Here is a 23,580-nt window from a genome sequence, read left to right on the forward strand (position 1 = left end):
CTGGAGATGGTTGCAGTCACTGTACTCTACATTGATCACCGTTTATAGACTGCATTCCTCCTCCTCCGTCCTCTGAGAAAAAGGAGCAGGTGATTAACATCAAACATCATTCATGCTTACGGTAAGTGATCACACTACAGACAGAACTGCATTCTGAAATGATGCATTAGTAACTGGACATTAACCAAATTGTCTCCCTATGGAGTGCACTCCTTTATGCTCATAATCAGGCTCGGAAATTAGCAGCAGCTGCAAAAAAACTGACCTTGTTGCCATCCCATTCATCTCAGAGTTTTTCCTTTACTGTGTTCAGAGCGCCAGGCCACAACATGTTTGGGCCACAAAACAAATGAAAACCTAGTGGCTCCTGAATTGGCAGTACTATAAACCATGACCAGCCACAGCTGAGCGGAGCCAACCTCGAAACCGACACATTTCTGTGGTTGTGTTTAGAATGATGTAAGTTGTATTTAGGCAATAGGCTAGCGATGGTGAAGTTGAGGTATGGGATTGGTGTGGTTATGGGGGGGGGACTGCGCATTAGTCCGACTACGACGTGGCCGGTTAAGACTCACCCCGTAGCGTCCGCGTGCGTTTATGGTTTGGGTTTGGACTAATGAGCGGTCGGGACAAGTGTCCCACTAACGACACGGGAGGGTGGTTCACAACTGAGCGTGCTCAACCTCAAACCCCTGGCTTGTATAAATTGTGTACTGGTACCGGTTCAGGAGCCAAGCGACAAAACGAAGAAAAACAAATAAACACTGTAAATACAGCCAAAACCAGTATTTACTCCTACCGTCTGTCTTCTCTCATCGTTCTATCCACCCATCAGGGCACCGCCTCAAACCAAAAATCAGAACCTCATTCATGTCCTCCTTCTTGTCGAATGTTATCAACCGATAATCTCCAGTATGTTCTCTTATCTGGACCATGCAATGAAGCCAGTGTGGACATTTCCACATACTGCCTACCGCAAGTAGGCGACTAGGAAATGCGGAAGTGAAAGTCTACCGCCGAAACGACGAACATTGTGAAACGGACTTACATGGCCGGTTACGACTGATGTGAGGTTAATGGAATTATGTGGCCAGTTAAGACTGAGCTTAGGGGTTAGATTTAGCCGTTACGGTTAGTAATAGTCGGACAACGTGACCAACGCTATCGGACAATGGCTGACGACAACGTCAGCATGTGGCAATTTCCATACCGGCTGCATTGAATGGTGTTGATAACGGCTGATGACGGAGATTAAGTCATCTGATAACATCCGAAGCCGCTATCATTCATGTACCCTCCCTGTCCTGTCCTGTACTACCCTCCTCCCCATCTCCTCGAGCCAATCATTAACAACCCCCACAACAAGCCCCCCCCTTTTCTTTCGGCCTCAGTGCACCAGCTCCAGTTGGCCGGCGGAGAAGGGCAACACTCCGCTGACATAGTAGGCGATGCCCAGTGACAGCAGAGCGATGACCACCAGCAGCAGCAGCACCCTCCAGAAGCCCAGGTCCTCCACAAACTCCTGCCACGTGGTCCGGAAGCTGGACAGCACGCCCTCGCTGCTCTGGAGGTTGGGATTCAGCAAGGAGTGGCTCTCCATGGCACTGAGGGGAGGATTGGAAGCAGGTTACAACATGACTCATTAACCCATTTTGACCTGAGATCAGATTCTAAAAATCTTCTACATCCTGACAGTTTTCTGAAAAAGCTATGTTTCTGTCAGGCCTACAAGCTCGTAGCGCGCGCTATGAGTTAATGGGTTAAATGTGGCGACGTACAATTTTCATGGAATAAAGCAAAAATAAAATCTCATGACTGAAAATGTTATGTTTAGGTATATCATTCAACAGTTGCTACTGTGCTACATTACAGCCAACCAGTTGAAGAAATCACAGGCTGAGGCTTTCACCTTTTTTGCATTTATGGCATTTCTGAGACCATTCATGTTTATGGAAGATGCTTCTTAACATGTATTCTATTGTTAGTTTGACCATTTCAAATCCTCTTTCGTCTTAAAATAACTAGGCGATTTACAAGCTCACAACATGTAGCAGCGCGATGTTTTGTGAGCTTGTAGATCTGCTATTTTTGGTGCGTGACATGCTTTCAAAGACAATGTTGGCTTGTATGGACTCCAAATGACTGAAATCAGCCGTGGCGACTGAAAACTTGAATCCATGAATTTTAGAATGGTTGAAAACCAGTCTTATGTATCCATCCATCCATCCTTACCTCTCACTCTCGGCCATTTGCATGGTCTCCAGCTTAGAGTGGGGTCCTCGGTTGAAGCCTTTCACTTCCTGCTCCTCCAGCCCCTCCAGCAGACGGATGGCGTCCTTGTTGACGCCGCGCCTCTTGGCCAGCACCAGGGGGGTGGAGCCGTTGTGGTTGCTACGGTTACAGGGACAGAGCCACGAGGGAGAGAAGAGGTTGTGTGCCGTCAGGGTCAAAACGTCTGAACTAACTAACCCTACAGTTGTTCTTTTGCTGGTGTCATCCTGTTGTTTTTGTCGCCAGAAACCTCATATCTCCATAATTATTTTATTTTTTTCGTAAATTACTGCCCTACTTCTTTGTGCACCAGTGTTGCAGAAATAGCTGATCTACAAGATCGTGACACGTGAATAGATCTGTATTTTTTTATTATTCAAAATTAAATTGAAAGTGCTTAAGTGTGTCTTTTTTCCATTTTCAAGGTCAATATATATTTAAAATATATATATATATAATAATTGAGTAGCCAATTATATTATTATTTGCCCCTTTTTTCTCTTAATTTGGTCATAATGCCAATTAACTCTCCCCATGGACACATTTGTTTGTACTGCCTTTGTGCTCCACTGCCTCAACCTGCCCAGCGCTAGACCAGCTATTCCTAATGGAATCTGCTCCGTGGCGCACGTATGCGGATTAACATGGGAGCGTACTCAAAACGGATAGGCTCTGTGTCAGAATGCGACGATAAGACATTCTGTTGTCCACAAAATAGCCAAACACAGATAAATAAACAGCCTAGGCCCTAGACAGATAACTAGATGTCTCTGGTACCATCATATATAGCAACATAGCTAGGTAGGTAGAAGGACATATTGCTGGGCACACAGAGAGGTAGCTAGGTAGACAGACAAACAGATAAGACAGGTACTGTAGCTAGGTTAGGTAGACATACATATTGCTGGGTAGGTACTAGGTAGTAGGTACACAGATGGACAGCTAGACAGACAGGCAGGTATAGGTTGATTAACAGACAGGTTCATCCGTTCTCTTACCAGATGTCAATCTTGAGCCCGTTGGACACCAGGAACTGGATGGTGTCCACGTGGCCACACAGGTGCAGCGCCGTGTTCCCCTGGTAGTCCGTCGCCAGCAGGTCGGCGCCGAACTTGTGCAGGAAGCGGCAGATGTCCACGTTGCCGCGGGCGGCCGCCAGGTGCAGGCCGGTGCGGCCGCGGTTGTCGCGGATGTTGGGGTCGCATCCCGTCTCCAGCAGGCGCTTGGCGAAGGTCAGGTCTCCATCGATGCAGGCCTGCAGCAGGGGCACGTTGGTCTGCGACGAGTCGTTGATGAACACATAGGACATGTCCGAGTGGGTGTCCGAAAATTCCAGCGTACCTGGTGGAGAAGAGACGACGTTTTCAACGATCGGAAGGTGCAGTATGTAGGGGCAGCCTGTGCATGATTAACCCATTTAGGCCTGACGTCGACATTAAAAAAAGAAATGTCTTCTAAATTCTGACAGTTTTCTTAAATACCTCATGTTTCTGTATCAGTGGCGCTCAATATTTCATATCAAGGACCCCAACAATTATATGTAATTGGCCACCGACCCCCATCTGAAAGTATGTTCCAGTGACCCCCCCCGTAAGCAAAGATTTGAGTTAAAAACGTTTTTCACGATTTTTCAAAAATATGAGCTTGTAGATCTGCTATTTTTCAATAGCTAAAGCATAACATAAGGCTTTAAAACACCAAAAGGGGTTCCTGACTTCCCGCCCAAAATGGGTTAAGATAGTATAGCAGAGTGGCGACAGCGTGGGTCAAGTACCTGCCCAGTGCCCACAACTATGGCGACTCCCTGGGGTTCGATTCCTCTGCAGCGCACGGCTAGGCGGCCGTGTGGCACAAAGTGTCGCGCCATGAGCTATTATACATATACTTTGGCTATTTTCAAATAGCCAAAGTATATGGATACAATCTAAAATGACACAGATGCTTTCACGGTCTTAATAGGTTGAAAAGAGGTATCCAATCCAACAGCAGGCCTTTTCAATACTTTCTAATCGTAATGGGTTTGGCTGGGAAGGAGATCATGGAAAACTCTGTTTAAGAGGATAACAAGGAGCAATAAACAATGGTATTGGTACTTGGTATTGGTACTACATCAATACAGCATATGATTGTTGTGGACAAAATCTTAACTATAGTATTGGGTCTGAGAGGGTAAATATCATCAAATGGTGGTCCGTGGCTCAAATGTGGAATAAATAATGGACCTTGATATGAAAAGGATTGAAACTAAGAAAACCACCGATCTATGATAGGCCTATAGCCCTTATTTGATGCCAGGCTAACGTGTATCATGATTATTCTTAGGCAGAGCCGCAGAACCCATTGTAAATATATGACTAGAAAACTCGCTAAACGTTAGCTACGAGCAGAAAACCAAGCAAAACATGACATGTTTGGACTAATGTCCTTCATTTTGGCTGCCCTGGCCCCACTGTCTGATTTGGCGACAGTGACACGTTTAACGTTTCTAGAAGAATGCCAACATAAACACACACAACATGTTGTTGTTGATGTCGGTCGAAATAAAGCTAGCTAGTTGAGCTAACGCCCGTTAGCATGCTGCTAACGCTATAGTCGTCTATCTAGCCCCAAAACAAGCTCCTCAAGCCCTGCGAATTTAAACAAGTGCATTGTTTGAAACATAGACAACATATAATGTCTAACCTGTTGGTGTGTTCCCAATTCAATAGAAAAATATTATATTAAACACGTCGCTTCGTTTCGAGCAGGCTGCTTGTTGTGGTGGTGGTCAGTGTTGCCAGATTGTGTGAGAGAAACAAGCAACCACCCAGGTCTATGAAAACAAGCGAGCACTTCAACATGTAAATAAAATAGCAGATCTACATGATCACAACGCGATGCAACCACTCTATGGATGCAACCTATGCGACCCTGTGGATGCGACGCGCTGTGATTGGATTTCTTTCTGATTTTTTCCAGATGGGGGTCCGCAGAAAAATATATATTAATTTAGGGGTCCTTGACTTGAAAATATAACCGTTGTTTAAACAACATTAGGAAACAATAGGCTTTTATCCCAAAAACCGCAACCCACAAGGCCACAACTAAAAATGTAGTTGTAAATATTACAGACAAACAAGCCCAATGTCGCGTATAATAAGCGGACATGGCAACACTGGTGGTGGTTGATGAGATCATAGATATACAGTATTATGTCTATGGGTGAAGTCTTGAGGAGGACCACCCAGTGGCTCCGTCGGGACCCGGTGGGACCAGTCTATGGGTGGGACCCACTTTATCAAGGACAAACTCACTTCGGATTTGAATTATGTAGCAATTTGTATTGAAGACGAGTTTGCGCTGCCATATCATTTGTACTCTGATTGCCATTCATGATTTGTACATTCTGTATATTGTGTTTATCTAATAATAACTCCTATTATTAATCAGATATTATTAATCAGTTATTTATAATAACTGCCATTAATGCCATATATGATTTGTACATTCTGTATATTGTGTTTATATCTAATAATAAAAATGAAATTAATTGAAATTTTACAAATGTGTGAAATTGTATTCTTTGGGAAAATGATTAGAGAGAATAATACATGCTTAAGACTGACATTTGATTTCATATAGCAAATCACCTAACTCCAACATGTTCATTTTTCATTTTTTGAAAACAAAGCAATACTGCCTCATCAAAGATGGTGTTGTGATGACTATATTGTCAAGACAATTACTTGCATGAGAGGGAGAGAGGTGGTGGAGTTAGTTGCTTTAGCAGACAGTATGTGGGTCCAATGGAGGTTTTGTCCATTTACTACTTTACTACTTTTCATTGGTTCAATATTTTTTTAACCAACACAAACGTAAAGTGTGTTCAATCGCACTGATTTATGCAACCTTAAATGGAGTTAGGTGGTTTCCTCCCTTCCTACCTGTTCAATCTGTATGCTTACACTTGGGTTGGGGTGGGATCATTCAACAACATAACATTTCCTATCAGTCCTATATGCTGATGATAAACAATTATACATTTCTGTCTCTAATACAAATATTTAAAAGAGGAAACATTACAAACAGAAATGACCCTCCTGCTCTGCTATATAAAATAAATATTCTCAAGTTACTTTTGATACTTTATTTCATACTGTTGCATGAGCACAAAAAATAGACAGTACAGTATCAGGCATGTCATCACCAATTGTGGATGAAGATCCTCTTTGAGGAAAATTGCATATTCTTTTTCTGTCTCATATAGGCACTTTCAGTATACATAGAAGAATAGAATGTGTATCATTGCATAATTCAGTTCTGACCCCTCCAGTTTCACAATTGTTGTGCTAACATGATCGAATCAAACGAGAGCAAAGTATAGACATTAGAAATACGATTACCTTTTTTTCTCTTTTAACTTGTCTGCAATAATTGGTGAATGACATTTGTTTTCTTTTGTCTCTTTCAATATAAAAAACAATCCTAAAAGGCATTTTATTGAATGTACATATCTTGTTAACCCATTCCCTCCCCACCCAGATATTTCAGTAAATACACCCAGAAAGCCAGGGGATAATACAGTGAATTAAAGGTAAAAAATAATTACAATCTAGATTACAAACAACAGACAGACAAATGAGGGAAGGAGAAAAATAAAAAACAAAAAATAAAATTTAAAAAAAGGAAATAAAATGTGTAGTGATAAACCTTAGGGCAACCGGTAAAGAGCTATGTGCTAAACACAAAGGCCATATAGTGGTTAACAAGTCAATGTAGCTTTCACTGTCCTGGGATAATTTATGAGGGCCTGGCCCCATATGCACAAATGTCACATAATATCCTAGACGCTAAACTGATACCTAAGCAAAAGAAATGTATGTGAAATACCACTCACTTGTGTGTAACCAACGCAAGCAAATTCCAAATGTGTTTAATAGTTGACTAAATCGATTAGTCACTTAAGCCCTATTTAACACTTGTTCGTACAGCAGTGTGGTCGTGCAAAAATAGCTGTAACAAGCTTACGTATTGCTATTTTTGAAAATCAACTGTAGATTATATCCTCTAATCAATTGAATTCTGATTAGTTTCGGTCAACTGTTGCACCCCTACTTGTGTGCAGCGGCAGATGTCCTCAAAACACAGAAAACATCAGGATGCTTACTGCAACTCACATGTTGAGGATATGACCATAATACTGTATGTAATATCAATGATGTGATAACAGTAACACCTCTAGTACCTCTTTTATCCAATGACAGTGAAATCATACAGGGACAGATAAAAGCAAAGTACACGGAATTATACGACAACATAGACATGATAGACCTTTGCATTTGACGTACCTTGCTGACTACTAAGCATGACAATAAAGCACTATGTACAACAACAAAAAACATTCCAGCAGAGAGTGTCGTATATTTGAAGCAGATTAAAAATTCCTTCCCAATGCATTTTGTTGTGTGTTCAGTTTTGGCTCGAGTTGGGATGTGTGATTTAAAGCAGTGATTTCTATCAGACGGCCCTTATTTTGGTCACATGGAGAAAAGAATGAGCTTTTGCGCCACAGTTACTGGAGGTGAAGATAGTAAGAACAAGTGAATGACTTAAAATAGCAATTATTAGGAATGGTCACAAGCCAAGGCCGGTTAAATTACAGACACCATTTGGATCACCGCTGCTGGGGGGAAACAAAATGTTGTATGGTAAAAGATTATTTTTTGAAATATTAATCGTGGTGACATTATGAAATGATCACTTGTATAACCCTCGCATTGCCTTATTTCTGCTTACAGACCATTATAGTGAATCACATCAGTGCAACATGTTCCCAATACACATCAAAGGGTTCTATTATAGAAAGTCTGTCATTACTGGAACTAGCTGTTGCCTTGCTGCTTTGAGAAAGTGCTAGTTTGTGTTTTTTTAATGTTTTGATAAAGACAAAAAACATACTTTACTACTGCTTTTCAAGTTGATAACCAGGTTATTGTAGCACCAAAAATAGAGAATATAGGGATCATGAGTGAGCATGTATTTAATGCATCTCTGAAATATGGTAAGATTGAAAAGTTACGGGTGAAATAAGTTGAGCTACTGAATCAAAATACAATACAATCATACTGTATACGTCTATACGACATACGACCTACGGGATGATTTCTTTTAAATAAAGATAATCATTTGCCATGGCAACAGTTGTTATGGTAGTGGCGTAATCATTTTAATGGCTGAATGTATATATCTATGTAATCCACAATATCTGAATTGACTAATTGGAAGCTTAATTAAGAAAGCTTAATTGCATGGAGTGGAGGCGTGTCGTGTAAAAGCGATGTGGTGCTATCCAATGGGCTGGCAATCTCCGAGGTAGCCGAGATTGACTCTCGAAAAAAAAAAAAGAAAAAAAAAAAGAAAACATAAACATGAAGTCAAATCACATAACATAAAACAATAGCACCAAGTGTCAGTTCTCATCCACTAAAAGAGCAATCACACCCCGTGTCTCCCCTTTCTCCTCCATTATTCTGTAATTCCTAACGAGCATGGAAAACACATTCTCAAGCCCCCCACCCCCCCAATTCAGAGACCAGCAGGAGAGGGGCATATTTTAATTCAGTCAAATGAATGTAAGTGTGTATGTACTGTATGTGTGCGGACAATTTACAATAACAATTTAGCCATTTAGCAAACGCGTGTGTGTGTGTGTGTGTGCATGCATGCATGCGTGTTATTAATATTCTTTCTATAATCTCCCAACTCTCTCTGTTTTGTGTCATTTATTTATTCATCTCTTTGAGGTGTTCCTCCACCTCAATATATGTTCAGTCTCTCTTCTCATCTCCGTCCATGGACCTTTCTCTCCTCCACTTCTCCTCCACGTATCGTCTGGTGGGCGGGGGGGGGGGGGGGGGGGGGGGACTAGGCCTGTCACAATTCTTTGTCACAATTCTTTGAGATAATCGCAATTATTTTTGCATAATCGTTTCCATGTTGAAAAATGTCCATACATTTTCAAACATTTTTTAAAAAATAGCAGAAATACAAGCTTACAACGTCACTTTGTGACTCATTGTAAGCTTGTAGTTCAACTATTTCCGCTGTTTAGTACATCTTTTGGAAAGTGATTTCTTTGTATATTTAAGCTATATTGTCATATCTGCCCCGTGCAATTTGTGATCACGAAGCCTAAATGGCAAACGGAAATACAAATTGTAAACGTTCCAATGTTCAATGCAAAAAAAACAAAACAATTAAATCGTTAATCGCAATTATTTGTGTGACAATTGAATCGTCAACTTAAACTTTGTGATTGTGACAGCCCTGGGGGGGGGGGGGGGGGGGGGGGGGGGGTACGCCGACGACTACAAGAGCTTGCTGCACACTTGGCAGCGGGAGACCCTGGCGTGCTGCTGGCCCTCCTTGAGTGTCTCCTGCTGCGGCGGGGAGTGGCCGAACTCCCGGTTGGGATCCACCGTCGTCAGCCAGAAGCTGTACTTGTTGGCGAAGTAGTGGCACGTGCCCTTGGCGCCGTTGCACTCGATGAAGGGCGTGGCGCGGAAGTCCTCCAGGCACGAGCCGGGCGACACCAGCGACTGGCCACCGCCCTCCGCACCGGCCGCTGTGTGCTGGGGGGGGGGGGGGAAGCGATGGTTTTAATTGTGACAGCAACATCTTTATTTAGTTTTAGTCGTAGTCATATTTTAGTCACCGTCTGGTTTTAAGTTGACTAAATATCATAAGATTTGTGTTGACTAAGGGCCCTATTTTTGCCAGTACCTTATCCCTAAACTTCTTTGCATTTTTTGACTATTTTGAAAAACCTAGTTTAAATAGCCGATCTACACAACGTGTGGATGTAGATAGGCTAGTAGTTAAACAATTTAAAAATGTTTTTAAAAATAGTCAAAAAGCAAAGAAGTTTAGGGATAAGGTGTAAGGCACTGACGAAAATAGGGCCCTAATATCTAGAGTTGATTTTGCCGACTAAAATCTATCTTTGGCGGGCCGCGAAATTTTTCGTCATAGTTTTAGACCACAAAATCAACACTGAGAAGCAGGGTTATTATAGTTCACTAAAATTATATATATTTTTAAAAAAAACAATAACATTTTAAACTATTGGAAAAAAACGTTTTAATTGAGCAAAAACAACAGCGCTTTAAAAAAAAGCGTTACAAATAAAAACGATAACCAACACAAATAGCAGATCTACTAGCTCACAACGTGTATAATAACATGGTTGGTCTAAATAGTAGTTTTGCCTTAACCCATTCTGGGCGGGAACCCCTTTTGGTGTCAGCATTATGTTATGCTTTAGCTATTGAAAAATAGCAGATCTACAAGCTCATAGCGCGCCACCGAGTGGCGCGCTACGAGCTTGTAGGTCTGCTATTTTTGAAAAATCGAAGAACGACTGACATAGAAACATAGCTTTTTCAGAAAACTGTCAGGATGTAGAAGACATTTTTAGAATCTGATCTCAGGTCAAAATGGGTTAAATGTTAGTCTTTCTGGCCCACCACCTGTATGTACAGTATATTATGCTTTGATATTTGGGGATCCTTCACATGGAAAGAAGTGGGAGAAGCACTGCTGTGTGACGTACCATGAGGAAGGAGTATCCTATCCACAGACTCCTCCAGCCTGGGGGGCAGGTGGGGATGGTCATGTCCTGGCTGTGGACGGCCACTGGCTGCGATGGAGCCTCACACACCGAACACCTGCACGGGTCATCCCAAAGTGCTCAGTTAACACAGCAACTCTCGAAGAACAAATCGGTCAATTCAGGGTTAAAGCAAGGCCCGGGTCTAGCCTGACCCACTAGGGTGGGCAGGACTAATATATGTGGGGGGGTGTCCTTGCACGTGGAGCGGGCAAAAACAATCTGGGGGTCAAATCCCTATAAACCCCAATATTTATTTATTTAGCGAATGCAAAGTCCTTTAGCCAAGCGGTTGCCTCCTGGTCTGCTGTATGGAGGGTGATTAATCCTCCTTCCAGTCTTTGGAGAGGACAAACTTCTATGATGTGCTCCATAGTTTGCTCCTCACCACACGCACACAGTGGGCTTGGGCTACTGCCCCACTTGTGAAGGCTGGCCAAGCAGGGGCCATGTCCAGTCCTGAACCTATTGAGCGTAGTAGACCACTGTCTCCTTGGGAGGGTGGTGCCAGGGACCTGTTGGTTGGGTCTGACACCAGGTGTTATAAACCCCAATACCCCATACATACATATAGAAAACTATGCTATCATCATATCAGTTTATCTATCTATCTTCTCCTTTGATCAACAGCAACTCAATTTCCATCAGCACCCGTCGGTTAGCCTTGGTTAACAGCACGCATGTTTCCCCTAGGCCTCCCTAGAACAACCGGCCCTGGGTTAAAGTCAAATGAACCCCATCCAGTTCTTTCATCGCCATTAGGATCACAATGTGGGTCAATATGAGTGAATGAAAACAGAGGCGCATGCAACTCATAGGTCACTCATAAGTCATAAGTATCATTTTCTTTAGTCTTAAATAATATCTGCAGTTTAAGGGTTGAAGAGCAACTAACGATATGTATTTGGCGAAGATGCAGAGGATATCGTCCATTTTAAATTTCCCAGGTATTTTTAACAGCTTTGACACGACCCCCCCCCCCCACACACACACACACACACACACACAAAAAGATGATAATTTGAAATCCCCCAATGATGCTTTTTTAAACATCTCTAATTTCATAACGGCCCACGGGGACCAGCGTACCTGCTGATGTACTGTGATATCTGGTGCTCGCCCACGGGCATCATGGGAATGGGAGCGGTGGTCGAGAGCCAGTAGGACTTGTCGTTGCGGCTGGCGTAGTAGCAGATCTCGTTGGGCGAGCAGTACAGGAATGGAATGGTATTGAACCGAGGGAGGCAGGAACCGGCTAGACCTGGGTAGGGTAGGGAGGGAGGGAGGGAGGGAGGGAGAGAGAGAACGAAAGCGAGAGCGTGAGAGAGTGCAAAAGGAATAGTAAGTGACAAAGAAAGTGGGCACGAGTGAGCTATGTAATTAAAACTACAGTATCAACAGGGGGGGGACATTGTGAATTAGATTGAACGAATCGGCATTGGGTGTTAGTATCATAGAGTTAAAAAATCACACCCGTGTGAACTGAGTGGTGCAGTGACGTCACACACTAACCATAGCAACCATGCTCATCTGTACGTGGGGCCACGTACAGGTACACAGGTACACGTACAGGTACACGGGTACAGACAAAGCTGGTTATTGGAGTGGTTTGCACCACTCAAAAAATAATAGAGGGCACCGGAAATCCCCTCCCATCCAATTGCATGGAGTTGCTCACCCAGCGCATACTCCCTCTTTCACCCCTGCTTCCGGGTTGAAAAAGTGATGGCGTCTATTTGGGTCCTATTTACGTCATACAATTGTATTCATGAATGAAGCTAACATGTCAACAACATCACATCAAATTTTGGGGGAAGGGCGGGAGGAAAGCCGGCAGAGAGGGTGATATTTGGGGGACTGCCCATAAGTCCGACCTCCCGTTAGTCCGACCTATGTGGCCGGTTAAGACTGAGGTTAGGGTTAGCAACCTACGCGGCCGGTTAAGACTGAGGCATGGCCGGTTAAGACTGAGGTTAGGGTTAGCGATCTACGTGGCCGGTTAAGACTGAGGTTAGTGTTTGCTGCAAGTATTCCCACGGGCTGGGGTTTCGGCACCAATCAGCAGGGAGTGTTGGATGGGAGGTGTAGGACGGAGCTCTAGCTCTACGTCCTCCCGGTGGGGGCTCCTCACTGGCACTGGTGATTCAGCAGCAAAAACACACTTGTGTGAAGTGAGGGGCAACGCCTTTGAGGCATGCACAAACATGACGTCACAGGGGGCATGAATGGTAGAGCCATAGACTTGGTTCTGCCACACGATGTCACAGGGAACAATGCCGCAGGTGGTTGGAGTGACTCAAAAAACCCAAAACAAAAACACATAAATAACTAGAGTGTTGCAGCATTCATACCGAGGTCCTGGTTGTGAGCTTTCTCCTGTCCCTCCACGTAGAGCAGACTGTATCCGTCCCAGAGTTTAGCCATGCCCTGAGGACACATGGGCACATGGTCGTTCTGACTGTGCTTCACCAGGGTGTAGCCGATGCTGGAGCTGCGGCCGACGCCGCCCGGGGCACCAGGCAAGCCGGGCTTACCGGGAAAACCTGGGAGGGGAGATTTCATTATGAGATCAGTGATCCTCAAACGTTTTTATTTAAAAGACCCCCACCCCCACAACTCTGAGTGTAATGGAACCAAATGATCCCACAAAGGTCCATTTGCTTCCATTTGTACGCTCTCAGTTACAGACCTGTAAGGGTCTATTTTGAACACCCTCACGTTTTGTTTTTGTTTGTTTTTAGAGAGAGAGAGAGAGAGAGAGAGAGAGAGAGACCTGCTTCTCCAGTGGGTCCAGGGAATCCAGGGGGTCCACCATCTCCAACAGGTCCAGACAAACCAGCAGAACCCATCCTACCAAGCTGACCCGCAGCACCGGGGCGTCCGCTAGCACCTGGGGCAAGGGAAATGATCACATGATAGTATGAATGAAAGAGCTTAAGTGACTAAATAACAGATCCATTGGCACACAGGTTCTTTTTTTTTCAAATTTTCTGAATTTGCAGTGTTGATTTCGTCGACTAAAACTATGACCGGAAACTATGTTCGTCGACTACCTTTTTTCACTGACGAAAACTAAATGAAAACGAATACTGTGGTGACTAAACTTAACCCGTTTTGGGCGGGAACCCCTTTTGGTGTTTTAAGCATTATGTTATACTTTAGCTATTGAAAAATAGCAGATCTACAAGCTCATAGCGCGCCACCGAGTGGCGCGCTACGAACTTGTAGGTCTGCTATTTTTGAAAAGTCGTGAAAATGTGGCGCACATCTTTGAATATATATTTCAGAGCGAACATTTTTGACTAAAATATTGGCTTCAGGGGGGGTCCCTGGAACTAGATATTTTGAGATGGGGGTCCGTGGCCCAATAGAGATAATTCTGGGGGTCCTTGACATGAAAAAGGTTGAGCGCCACTGACATAGAAACATGGGTTTTTCAGATTTTTTAAAAAGATTTAGAAGCCTTTTTTTTTTAATCGACCACAGTCCAAAATGGGTTAAAGACTACATGTATTGATAAGATAATGTTAGGGAGGGACTAGGTCAGAAGAGATGCAGTAGAACTAAAAGAAAACCTCATTTTATGTTTGGTTGTGCTCGGGTGAAAATAGCTGATCTACAAGCTCGCAGCGTGTTGCAGATCCCCCCCCGACTCACCTTCTCGGCCGGGCATCCCAGGACCACCCGGTTCCCCAGCGTCGCCGGGCAGCCCGTCTCCCCCGTGGCCTCCATGGTCTCCAAAGTGGCGAGTGTTTACGCCCTGGGGAGGCATGGTGACGCCAGGTATTCCCTTACGACCAGGGGCTCCTGCAACGAGAACGCAATGGAGGACAGGTTGGAGAAGGATTTACATCTGGACGTTTACTGCTGTGGTAAGTGGTGGGACAAGTACTCACTATCAATACGGCACTATAGGAATACTCCATTACAAGTAAAGGTCCGTAAAGTGTTGGTGTCAAAATGTACTTAAAGTACCAAAAGTAAAGGTACTCAGACGCAGAATGTATACAAATCTATAGAGCTGAAGTGGTTAATGTATGTTTGTGATAACAATCGAAATCTACAAAGTAACTAGTAATTAAAGTTTTCTAATAAATGTAGTGGAGTAAAAGTACAATATTTGGATCTGCGATGTACTAAAAGTATTGGAAATACTCACGTAAAGTACAAATACCTAAAGAAATGTGCTTAAGTAAATGTACTTAGTTACTTTCCACCACTGCAAGTATGTTACAGTATCTATTCTAGACAGGGGTGATTATTTTACTAACTAGCAACATCACAAGGTAGAAATTATTTAAGCAAAAGTATTGCCATCAAAATATAGTCCCAATATAAGTACCAAAAGTAAAAGTACTCTTTATTGCAGATGAGTAATTTTGTCCCAAAATGACTCATCTGCAAGCTCACAACTCGTTGCAGTGCAAATGCGCTGTGAGGTTGTAAATCGGTAGTAGTCGCAACAATCATTGTAGTGACTCGAGTGGACTCAGTGGGGGAAGAGTCCCAAGTTCCTTGGGCCGAGACCGAGTCAAGTCCAAGTCAAATTAAGGGCGAGACCGAGACGAGAGTAAATTAAAATGTGGATTCGAGACTCGAGACGAGTCAAGGACTTGAGTACTACAACACTATAGTTAACTAGGGTTCATGCCATTTGCTCTGGTCTTACACACTGTGTAAGTCGCTACATCTATATCTATAGCTGCAATATACAGTACGTATCTATTTATCTAGATTAAAATGTAGACAATATTTGCCACTTTACCTGATTGTCCCTTGGGTCCTTTTCCTCCATAGTAACCGTTGTCGCCAGGAAGGCCTTTGGCACCATGCCCTCCGCTATAGCCATCCAGGCCTCTCTCTCCTACAAGAGAAGATTGCACAGAAATGCACTTGATAAAATAACACATAAAACATAAAACAACAAATATTGATCCGGGCGGAATTAAAATAATGAATGAACGACTTCCAAAGTGAACAAACGAACAAACACTGATTTGGTTCATATTTATACTGGCAGTGTTACAAAGACACTTCTAGTATGAACATTCGTCGACTATTGCCACTATGAAGAAATTATGAAGGACTCAGGGCACACACACGCACACTCACACACACTATTATGGTCGAATTGACCCTTTCTAAACTATTCTTTGCTGTATATGGACCATAAGCTTTACCTAACTTTGCTACTACAGGGAAAACATGCACATAATATGTTACTCTTTTTTTTACTCGTTTGCTCTTTCTTGCACTCATTATTCTATCCTTTTGTTTGCTGTGCTATGCTGTGATTGATGTTTGATGTTATGTTATCTCTATGCTGCTGCATTGTCTGAATAGTCTCGCGTTACCAGACAACTATTCCACAATCTTCCGAATGCTATATATAGAGTCTGGGACTGTAGCCCCCATGAGCTGAGTAACGGAAGCTGCCATTTCCGTTCACGGAAATATATTTTTTTATTTCCTTTTCTGCTAAGCAACAAGTTGTAACTGTAAAGACGAAACGGGAATGGCGAGGAGGCTCCACTTCCGCTGTATCCGGATACTCATGAGACCTGTTTCGTTGGCCCAGACTGTATGATGAAGCGTTTGGAAATCGCGGAGGCAACAGTCTGGTGACGCGAGACTATTGTCTGAAGGAAGCCAAACTAAAATAAGTTTTACTCTTAATAACCTGTACACAAGATGTACCAATAAAGTACAACCTTGAACTACATACTAACATGAAGGATACGCCCTATGTGGTCGGCAACCCAAGTTGTTGAAAGAGCCATTTTCGACCAAATCTGGAGCCGCAAAGAAAATGTACGCATTATAATGCGGCTTGCCAAGCTTTATTATCTTCCGGGTTGCAACGAAACTAGCAGAATTTAGCATGCTTTCCCTGGAAATGTCTTTCAACGTTACTTTTGTTGTTGTTTGATAGCTTCTCACTGCAGATTAAACATACAGGCAGCCAATCTGCATTGGCTGTGAAGGCAAAAGCCTCTGTCCACGAACTGTTAAATCCTCTGTTTTTCGTTGGCTATCTTTCTTTTTCTACAGGGTAAACATTATACATTTCCATAGATTTATTGTAATGCTACAGGGAGCCACTAGGGGTGTGCTCTAGAGCCGTAAGCCTGTTGCAGACCCCTGCCCTATACAAACTAATTTCGCATTAAGTCCAGTCAGCATGTGATGTATGATTTCTGTCAAGGCAAAGCACTTCCTCACCTTTGAAGCCCATGGCGCCATAGAGTGATGGAGCTCCGGGGCGTCCAGAGTCTCCTTTGGGCCCGGGGGTCCCAGGGAAGCCGGGAAGCCCAGAATCACCTCTGTCTCCCTGGATTGAGCCAGGTCCAGGAGGCCCCACCTGGCCGGGAGGACCACGGACACCTGGAGGAGAGGACGGAAGGAGAGGAGAGGAGGAGTAGAAAGAAGGGGAGGAGATTAACCCATTTAGGTCTGACCTCAAAATTTAAAATAAATTATTCTAAATCCTCCAGTTTTCTGAAATAAATATTTTCACGATTTTTCAAAAATAGCAGACCTACAAGCTCGTAGCGCGCCACTCGGTGGCGCGCTATGAGCTTGTAGATCTGCTATTTTTCAATAGCTAAAGCATAACATAATGCCCAAAATGGGTTAAGGGACTTATCTTACCTTACCCTTATGCCTAAACAATGTTTTGCCATTTTCTTTTACCATTTTGAAAAAAAAAACATCTATAAGCTCACAACGTGTCGATGTAGATCAGCTAGTTGAACTATTTGAATGTTTTTCAAAATACTAAAATATGGCTAATAAAGATAGGGCCCTAAATGCTTACATTGTCTTACATTGTGGCGGATATAATAATCTGTGAATGGTTCAATGTATCGTATACGTTTGAAATGTCTTCAGATTTGCATGGCTGATATTTACCCCATTCTCCGTCTAATCCGGGCAGACCAGAATCTCCTAGTGGTCCAGGGACGTCAGAACCCACGGTCCCACCGCGGGGTCCAGGTAGACCAGGGAAACCTTGACCTCCAGGACCACCTGACGACACACACGCACACGCATGCGCACGCACGCGCACGCACACGCACACACACACACACACACACACACACACACACACACACACACACACACACGTATGTCAGGCCTGGATTGGCTACAGGACGTACCAGGCATATGCCCGTGGGCCGACCCTCTGGTGGGCCGGTCTGGGCCAAATGTTAAATTAGTTGTGTGTTGGTTGTGTATCATTTATGTTGTACTACTGTAAATGTGGTGGTGTTAAGGGCTTGTATTTCAAATTCAAATACTTGTATTTGTACGGGCATCGACCATACTGAATACTGAAAAAGTCAGTATCTGCACGCTGGTTGTGGTGGGCCAGTCTGGGCCAAATTCTATCTCTCTGTCTCTCATTATCAGGCAACAGTGCAATACTATCTCTCTGTCTCTGTTTCTGGCACAACAGCGCCCCTACTGGTACTGAGTCATGAGTCACACATGAGTCACACACAAACACACATAGGCCCTCATTTATCAATTGAGTGTAAATTCTGCCCCAAATTCGAGTGTAGGATTCGTAGTACACCCACGTCGGGTCGGCATTTATAAAGTGATCGCAGACAGCTGATCCTTGCTAATTTCATTCCTAGCAGTAATAAATGTGACGGCTGAAATCAATCTGGCACGCCCTATAAAATCTAGCCGCGCCCTCGGTTTTGCGACATGAACAACTGCAATACGACCTGGAAACCATGGTTACAGGGGAAAAAAAGTTTCACTCGCTTGCCTAAGTTGCCTTGATGTAGCCTGGTTAATAAACCAGACCGAATCAGCCGTTGGCAAAAAAAATATTGCCTGCCAGCGGATTAGGGTCTGGCGAGGCTCAGTAGCACGCCTCTTTCCTACAACCGAGAACAGGTCGGGCCAATCGGGACACGGTATGCAATATGGGCGGGCTTTGGTACAGTGACGTTCAATGCTTGAGACCTTTGACTGACAGTAGCTCTGACCAATTGCGTCAGAGAGAAAATGTTTGAACCCGCCCCCCGGGAAATGAAATCCAAGTGGAGCCAGCCCAGACTAATATACCGCGACAGTGTTGTGTGATATTAGTCTGGCTTATTAGCCAGGCTAGCCTTGATGCCCCCTCCCATACACACACACAGACACACGCACACACGCACGCACATATCGCAATTTGCACGCAAGTAAGCTGTCACTGTCACTGTGTTGTTAGTTGTATATTAAATTATTAAAGTCTCTATTAATTTAATAATATACAACAAGATATATTAGTGAACGAAAACCTGAACCTGTGAACCATGAATTATTATATAACAAATAGGCGCGCGCACACGCTGCTGTTTTGCAAGGTGCATCTCCTGTCCTGTCTGTCTCTCTCTATCACTGTGGTCCGTCCGTGACACCGTGACCAATTGACCATGCACGTTCACGTAAATTGCCTCGCTGTCAACCAAAACGCTGTTTTGGTATTGCAACCAAAACCGTAGCCTCATGTGGCACTGGACAGTGGTGGTGGTATGGTGGGCTGCAGGCTGGCTTAGCCTATAGGCCTACTATCTCCGATGCGTTCCCACTTGCGCTGGCACGGCACATTTGGCATTCGAGCGACGCGTCGGGTTTATTAAACGAGGAGGAGATTGCACATACTGTAACTCCAGAAAGACATCGGCCTGCTGTAGATTCGGCTACAGTAGGCTACCCAAGTTGGGACTCTCCGCAGCTGCAGCGCTGCACTATACTCTCCAACGTCCCGTCATGGAAATATTTCAGCACAGACAGCCCAAATCCTCGCATGTGCGCTCATCATGCAAAACACTGTTTAAATGGCTTACCATCTAACTTGCAATTAACATTGTTTTTAAATGCGCAATTTTAATTGCTTGCTTGTAAAGTTGGAAATCTCCTACTAATTTCATATGACACAAAGACACATCGTTGATGTATTCCTTTACTTTTTTTTTCTTTTTTACATTTAGCCCATATACATACCTATACAGTTTTATATAAACATTTTAGGAGTGAATACATATGTTTCGATGCCTGTGACAGCCTCTCAGCTGGTCAAACAATGCTGCTCCGCTGTTCTACGACAGAAAAACAGGTGAGGACAAAGCGTACGACAGCTCCCGACCAGACGTGGTTTTTGTCTTGGCTCAAGTTCAAATTCAAACGTTGGCGCAAATCGTAAATGCCGACAATTGCGGTAATTTCGGCGTACACCCATATTTTGGCGTACGCACGGTTGATAAATGAGGGCCATAGTCACATAGGTGAACAACACGGACATTGCTGTTCCTTGGAGTGGTTGCACCACTCAAAAAAAAGTATGAATGTATAGAGTGTTTCTCAAAGACCCAAAAGATTCAATTCGATTTTTTAAAAACTTATTTCATCCTTACCTTGGCTTCCTCGCTCTCCCTTGGCGCCATTGTAGCCAGGTCCTCCTGCAAACGACACTCCCCTCTCTCCCTTGAATCCCGGGTTACCTGGTGTCCCCATGCGACCTCCCCCACTCCCACCTGGAAGTGGAGACCCCATCGATCAGTGGTTTTCAACCCTTTTCCTTTTTTATGATTCAAAATGTTATTGCTTTTTCAGTTTAGTCACAAGGGAATAACTGAGAATGTACATAAAATAATCATACAATTAAGACAACAAATATCAAGGTCCATTATTCATTCTGCATTTGAGACACGCGGACCACCATTTGATGACATTTATCATCTCAGACCCAAGAATATGTTTTTGTCGTTTTTGACCACAATTCCATGCTGTGTTGATGTTGGTACCATAGGAGAGATAACAGGCAAACGTTGATCAAAATAACAATTCTTCTACATTCTCTAATTGTGTATACTTAAGTAATGCAGATGTTTAACAGTACTTTAACTCCTGGGAGCATAAAATGAAACCACATTGACCCGCAAGGGACCTCCAGTTACATGAAGAAATTAGTTACATGCTCATACAAAATAATTGTGTTTTTGGCATTCAACATCAGAACATATATATGAATACAATTTTAATTTCTCTTTGGTCTGTTTGGTTGCACAGAGAAGATATGAAAAATAACTGACATTTAATAATATTATACTTAATATTATAAAATTATAAAATAGGGGAAATAGCTGATCTACAAGTATCAACAAACACAAAGTGACGTGTTGTAAACAGGTTGTAGATCTTCTAATTATGCTATTTTTGAAACATTTTCTACATGGAAACAATTCTGTGATTCTGCAAAGTAATTGCGATTTATATCTCAAATAATTGCGTTCCATTTGTACGCTCATTTGGGTCCTAACTATCAAACATTTTCTGGTGGACCCCGGGAACACCCCCAAGTGCCATAGATATCGTTCAATCGACCAATCAGGGCACAGTTGTGGGTTTTAATCTGCAAGACACCTACAGAGTGACATGTGCGTGAGAGAGGACCAAACAAAAAAAAACCTCCTGACTTCAAATGCAAAATGTTGTTAAAATCAGGGATTCTTCATTGGGATCACGCTTCGGTCCATAGACCTTCATCAGGTGATGAAGGTCCTTTATGTGCCGTAAATTGAGGGCCGTACCTGGCGTTCCGGGGAGACCTTTGGGTCCACCCAGACCGTTGAGTCCATCCAAACCCGGGGGACCAGGCAGACCTGGAGAAAAAAACAACAACAATGAATGAATGAATGAATGAATTATTTCAAAACACACGTGTGGACATACAAGAAAATCATCATCACAAATGTACATATCCAACCAACTCACTAACAATATCCAAATTCAATGACCGAAAAAAAGGATTAGGCTGAAGTACAATGCTTATTGAAGAGAATGTTTTACTCAAAACTGAATTATTTTTCCCTGAGACGTCCAATTTCAACCCATCACTAAGGCTAGTCCATAGTTTAACTCCCAAACCTTTTACACTTGTTCTTGCTTTTATACGTCTTTTAAAAATACATAACACTCTTCAATTATACTTTCCTTCTCCGCTTTACTCCTCCACTCTTGAAAAATGTCCACGTTTTTTTGTCGATGTACAATTTATGCATATAATGGTCCTAGGTGACTCTAGGAGTGTGCATGTGTGTGTAGTGTATCCATGCATGCACGTCTTATGTTCTGTTTGTATGTGCAATGCATACAGTATGTGTGCGTGTGTGCGTGCGTGCGTGCGTGGGTAGATTTGGACCATTTCCCTCACCACTAGTTCCAGGACCTCCGGGGAGTCCAAGCCCACCAGGCCCACCATCCAGACCTTGGCCTCCTGGGTAACCAGGCAGGCCCTTGGCACCCGGGAAGCCAGGGGAGCCTGAAGATGTGAGGAGACAGGGAGATGTTCACAACACAACACGTTGTGCCAAGCAGGAAAGCGTTTCATTTTGGATTTTTTGCATTGGCTATATATAAAGGAAATCACACCTGTGTGAAGTGAGGGGCGCTCTTATCATCATACATCATCATATATCACATTCCATGCTCAACCAACCAAATCATCACATTCCGGCCAATCACTTTTCTGCCCTCACTTTCATCTTCGATATCTACTTTGCTCAGCCAAACAAATCATCGGTATTGGGTGATCAGCCAATCACAACCCAACCCACAAGCCAACTCAAAGAGCCTCCGTTAGAAGACTCAAAGAGTCTCCTACTGAATTATTGGCTCAGGAATGCGACAAAACCTAAAACCATCTCCATGAATTCAAGGCTTCATGTAATTGATTGAAAATAAGTTAAAAATAAATTGTGAACTACGGTACTCTTTAATGGGTTAATCTCTCTCTCTCTCTCTCTCTCTCTCTCACCCATCAGTCCATGTCTTCCTGGATCACCGGGCGCTCCCTTGGCTCCGGGGTAGCCAGAACCTCCAGGATAGCCGCCGTCACCGGGGGCACCGTCTAGGCCGCGGCCACCTGATGGGAGAGACAACCAATCAGGGCTCAAGCCACACAGTTCATTCAGAGAGACAGCCAATCAGGGCTCAGGGGACACAGTTCATTCAGAGAGACAGCCAATCAGGGCTCAGGGGACACAGTTCATTCACATTTGATCGTTGGGTACTTTTCATTCGTTGCCGTGTTGATTCCGTTGGCTGTTGACTACCTTTTTTTCACAGACGAAAACCAAATAAAAAACGAAATAAAAACTAAGCTATGATGACTAAAACTATGACTAAATATACTTACAATTTTGTAAAAAAATAAAAACTAGACTAAAATGTTAGGGAGGGACTAGTGGAGAAGAGATATAACTAAAACAAGTCATCACGGGTGTCACAGGCTGAAATAGATAAAGCTGCACTACAAGTTTTGCTAAGTGAAAATCAGCCTTTTCAATGGCGTCACGGTCCTCAAGAGACTTGTTTGGTTTCAGCAAGCTGGGAAAAAATAAAATAAAAAGTACGACTTTTGTAAGTATGCTGCAAACTTTACCATGGTGGCCAGAGTCCCCTGCCGCTCCTTTAGCTCCCGGACCTCCAGGATACGAAAACCCATCTCCTCTACTACCTGGGAAAACAAATGCATGGATGGGTGGATGAATGAAGAAAACAGTTCACTTCAAGGGAAAAGGCCCGCTCTACTCAGACAGTTTCATATAGTTTCAGGCGTGTGCTGGGTGCAGATTCAAAATGAACATATAGATAATGAA

The 23,580-nt window shown here is 43.4% G+C and overlaps 2 protein-coding genes across 3 annotated transcripts in view; both read right to left on the bottom strand.

Moving 5' to 3' along the window:
* Nucleotides 1–5,081, bottom strand: part of LOC306914128 (ankyrin repeat domain-containing protein 46) — a 5,511-nt gene extending 430 nt beyond the window's left edge. The window contains exons 1-4 of the mRNA XM_079491062.1: nucleotides 4,954–5,081; nucleotides 3,270–3,612; nucleotides 2,233–2,391; nucleotides 1–1,604 (exon numbers count right to left, since the gene is read on the bottom strand). The exon at nucleotides 1–1,604 is cut by the window's left edge and continues 430 nt beyond it. Coding sequence (XP_079347188.1) covers nucleotides 1,388–1,604; nucleotides 2,233–2,391; nucleotides 3,270–3,580 — 687 coding nt within the window. The 5' untranslated portion in view covers nucleotides 3,581–3,612; nucleotides 4,954–5,081 and the 3' untranslated portion in view covers nucleotides 1–1,387. The remainder of the gene's footprint in view (nucleotides 1,605–2,232; nucleotides 2,392–3,269; nucleotides 3,613–4,953) is intronic.
* A 1,301-nt stretch (nucleotides 5,082–6,382) lies between these two features.
* col4a6 (collagen, type IV, alpha 6) overlaps nucleotides 6,383–23,580 on the bottom strand; it is a 200,112-nt gene continuing 182,914 nt past the window's right edge. For both annotated transcript variants that reach the window (XM_079491001.1, XM_079491000.1), the window contains 14 exons: nucleotides 23,364–23,438; nucleotides 22,737–22,844; nucleotides 22,134–22,241; nucleotides 21,511–21,582; nucleotides 20,335–20,454; nucleotides 17,831–17,947; nucleotides 17,141–17,302; nucleotides 15,684–15,782; nucleotides 14,576–14,725; nucleotides 13,692–13,808; nucleotides 13,270–13,461; nucleotides 12,008–12,179; nucleotides 10,862–10,976; nucleotides 6,383–9,881 (listed from right to left, as the gene is read on the bottom strand). In XM_079491001.1, coding sequence (XP_079347127.1) covers nucleotides 9,618–9,881; nucleotides 10,862–10,976; nucleotides 12,008–12,179; nucleotides 13,270–13,461; nucleotides 13,692–13,808; nucleotides 14,576–14,725; nucleotides 15,684–15,782; nucleotides 17,141–17,302; nucleotides 17,831–17,947; nucleotides 20,335–20,454; nucleotides 21,511–21,582; nucleotides 22,134–22,241; nucleotides 22,737–22,844; nucleotides 23,364–23,438 — 1,871 coding nt within the window. In that variant the 3' untranslated portion in view covers nucleotides 6,383–9,617. The remainder of the gene's footprint in view (nucleotides 9,882–10,861; nucleotides 10,977–12,007; nucleotides 12,180–13,269; nucleotides 13,462–13,691; nucleotides 13,809–14,575; nucleotides 14,726–15,683; nucleotides 15,783–17,140; nucleotides 17,303–17,830; nucleotides 17,948–20,334; nucleotides 20,455–21,510; nucleotides 21,583–22,133; nucleotides 22,242–22,736; nucleotides 22,845–23,363; nucleotides 23,439–23,580) is intronic.

This window comes from Electrona antarctica (genome assembly GCF_951216825.1).
Source record: "Electrona antarctica genome assembly, chromosome: 21".
NCBI classification, from domain to species: Eukaryota; Metazoa; Chordata; class Actinopteri; order Myctophiformes; family Myctophidae; genus Electrona; species Electrona antarctica.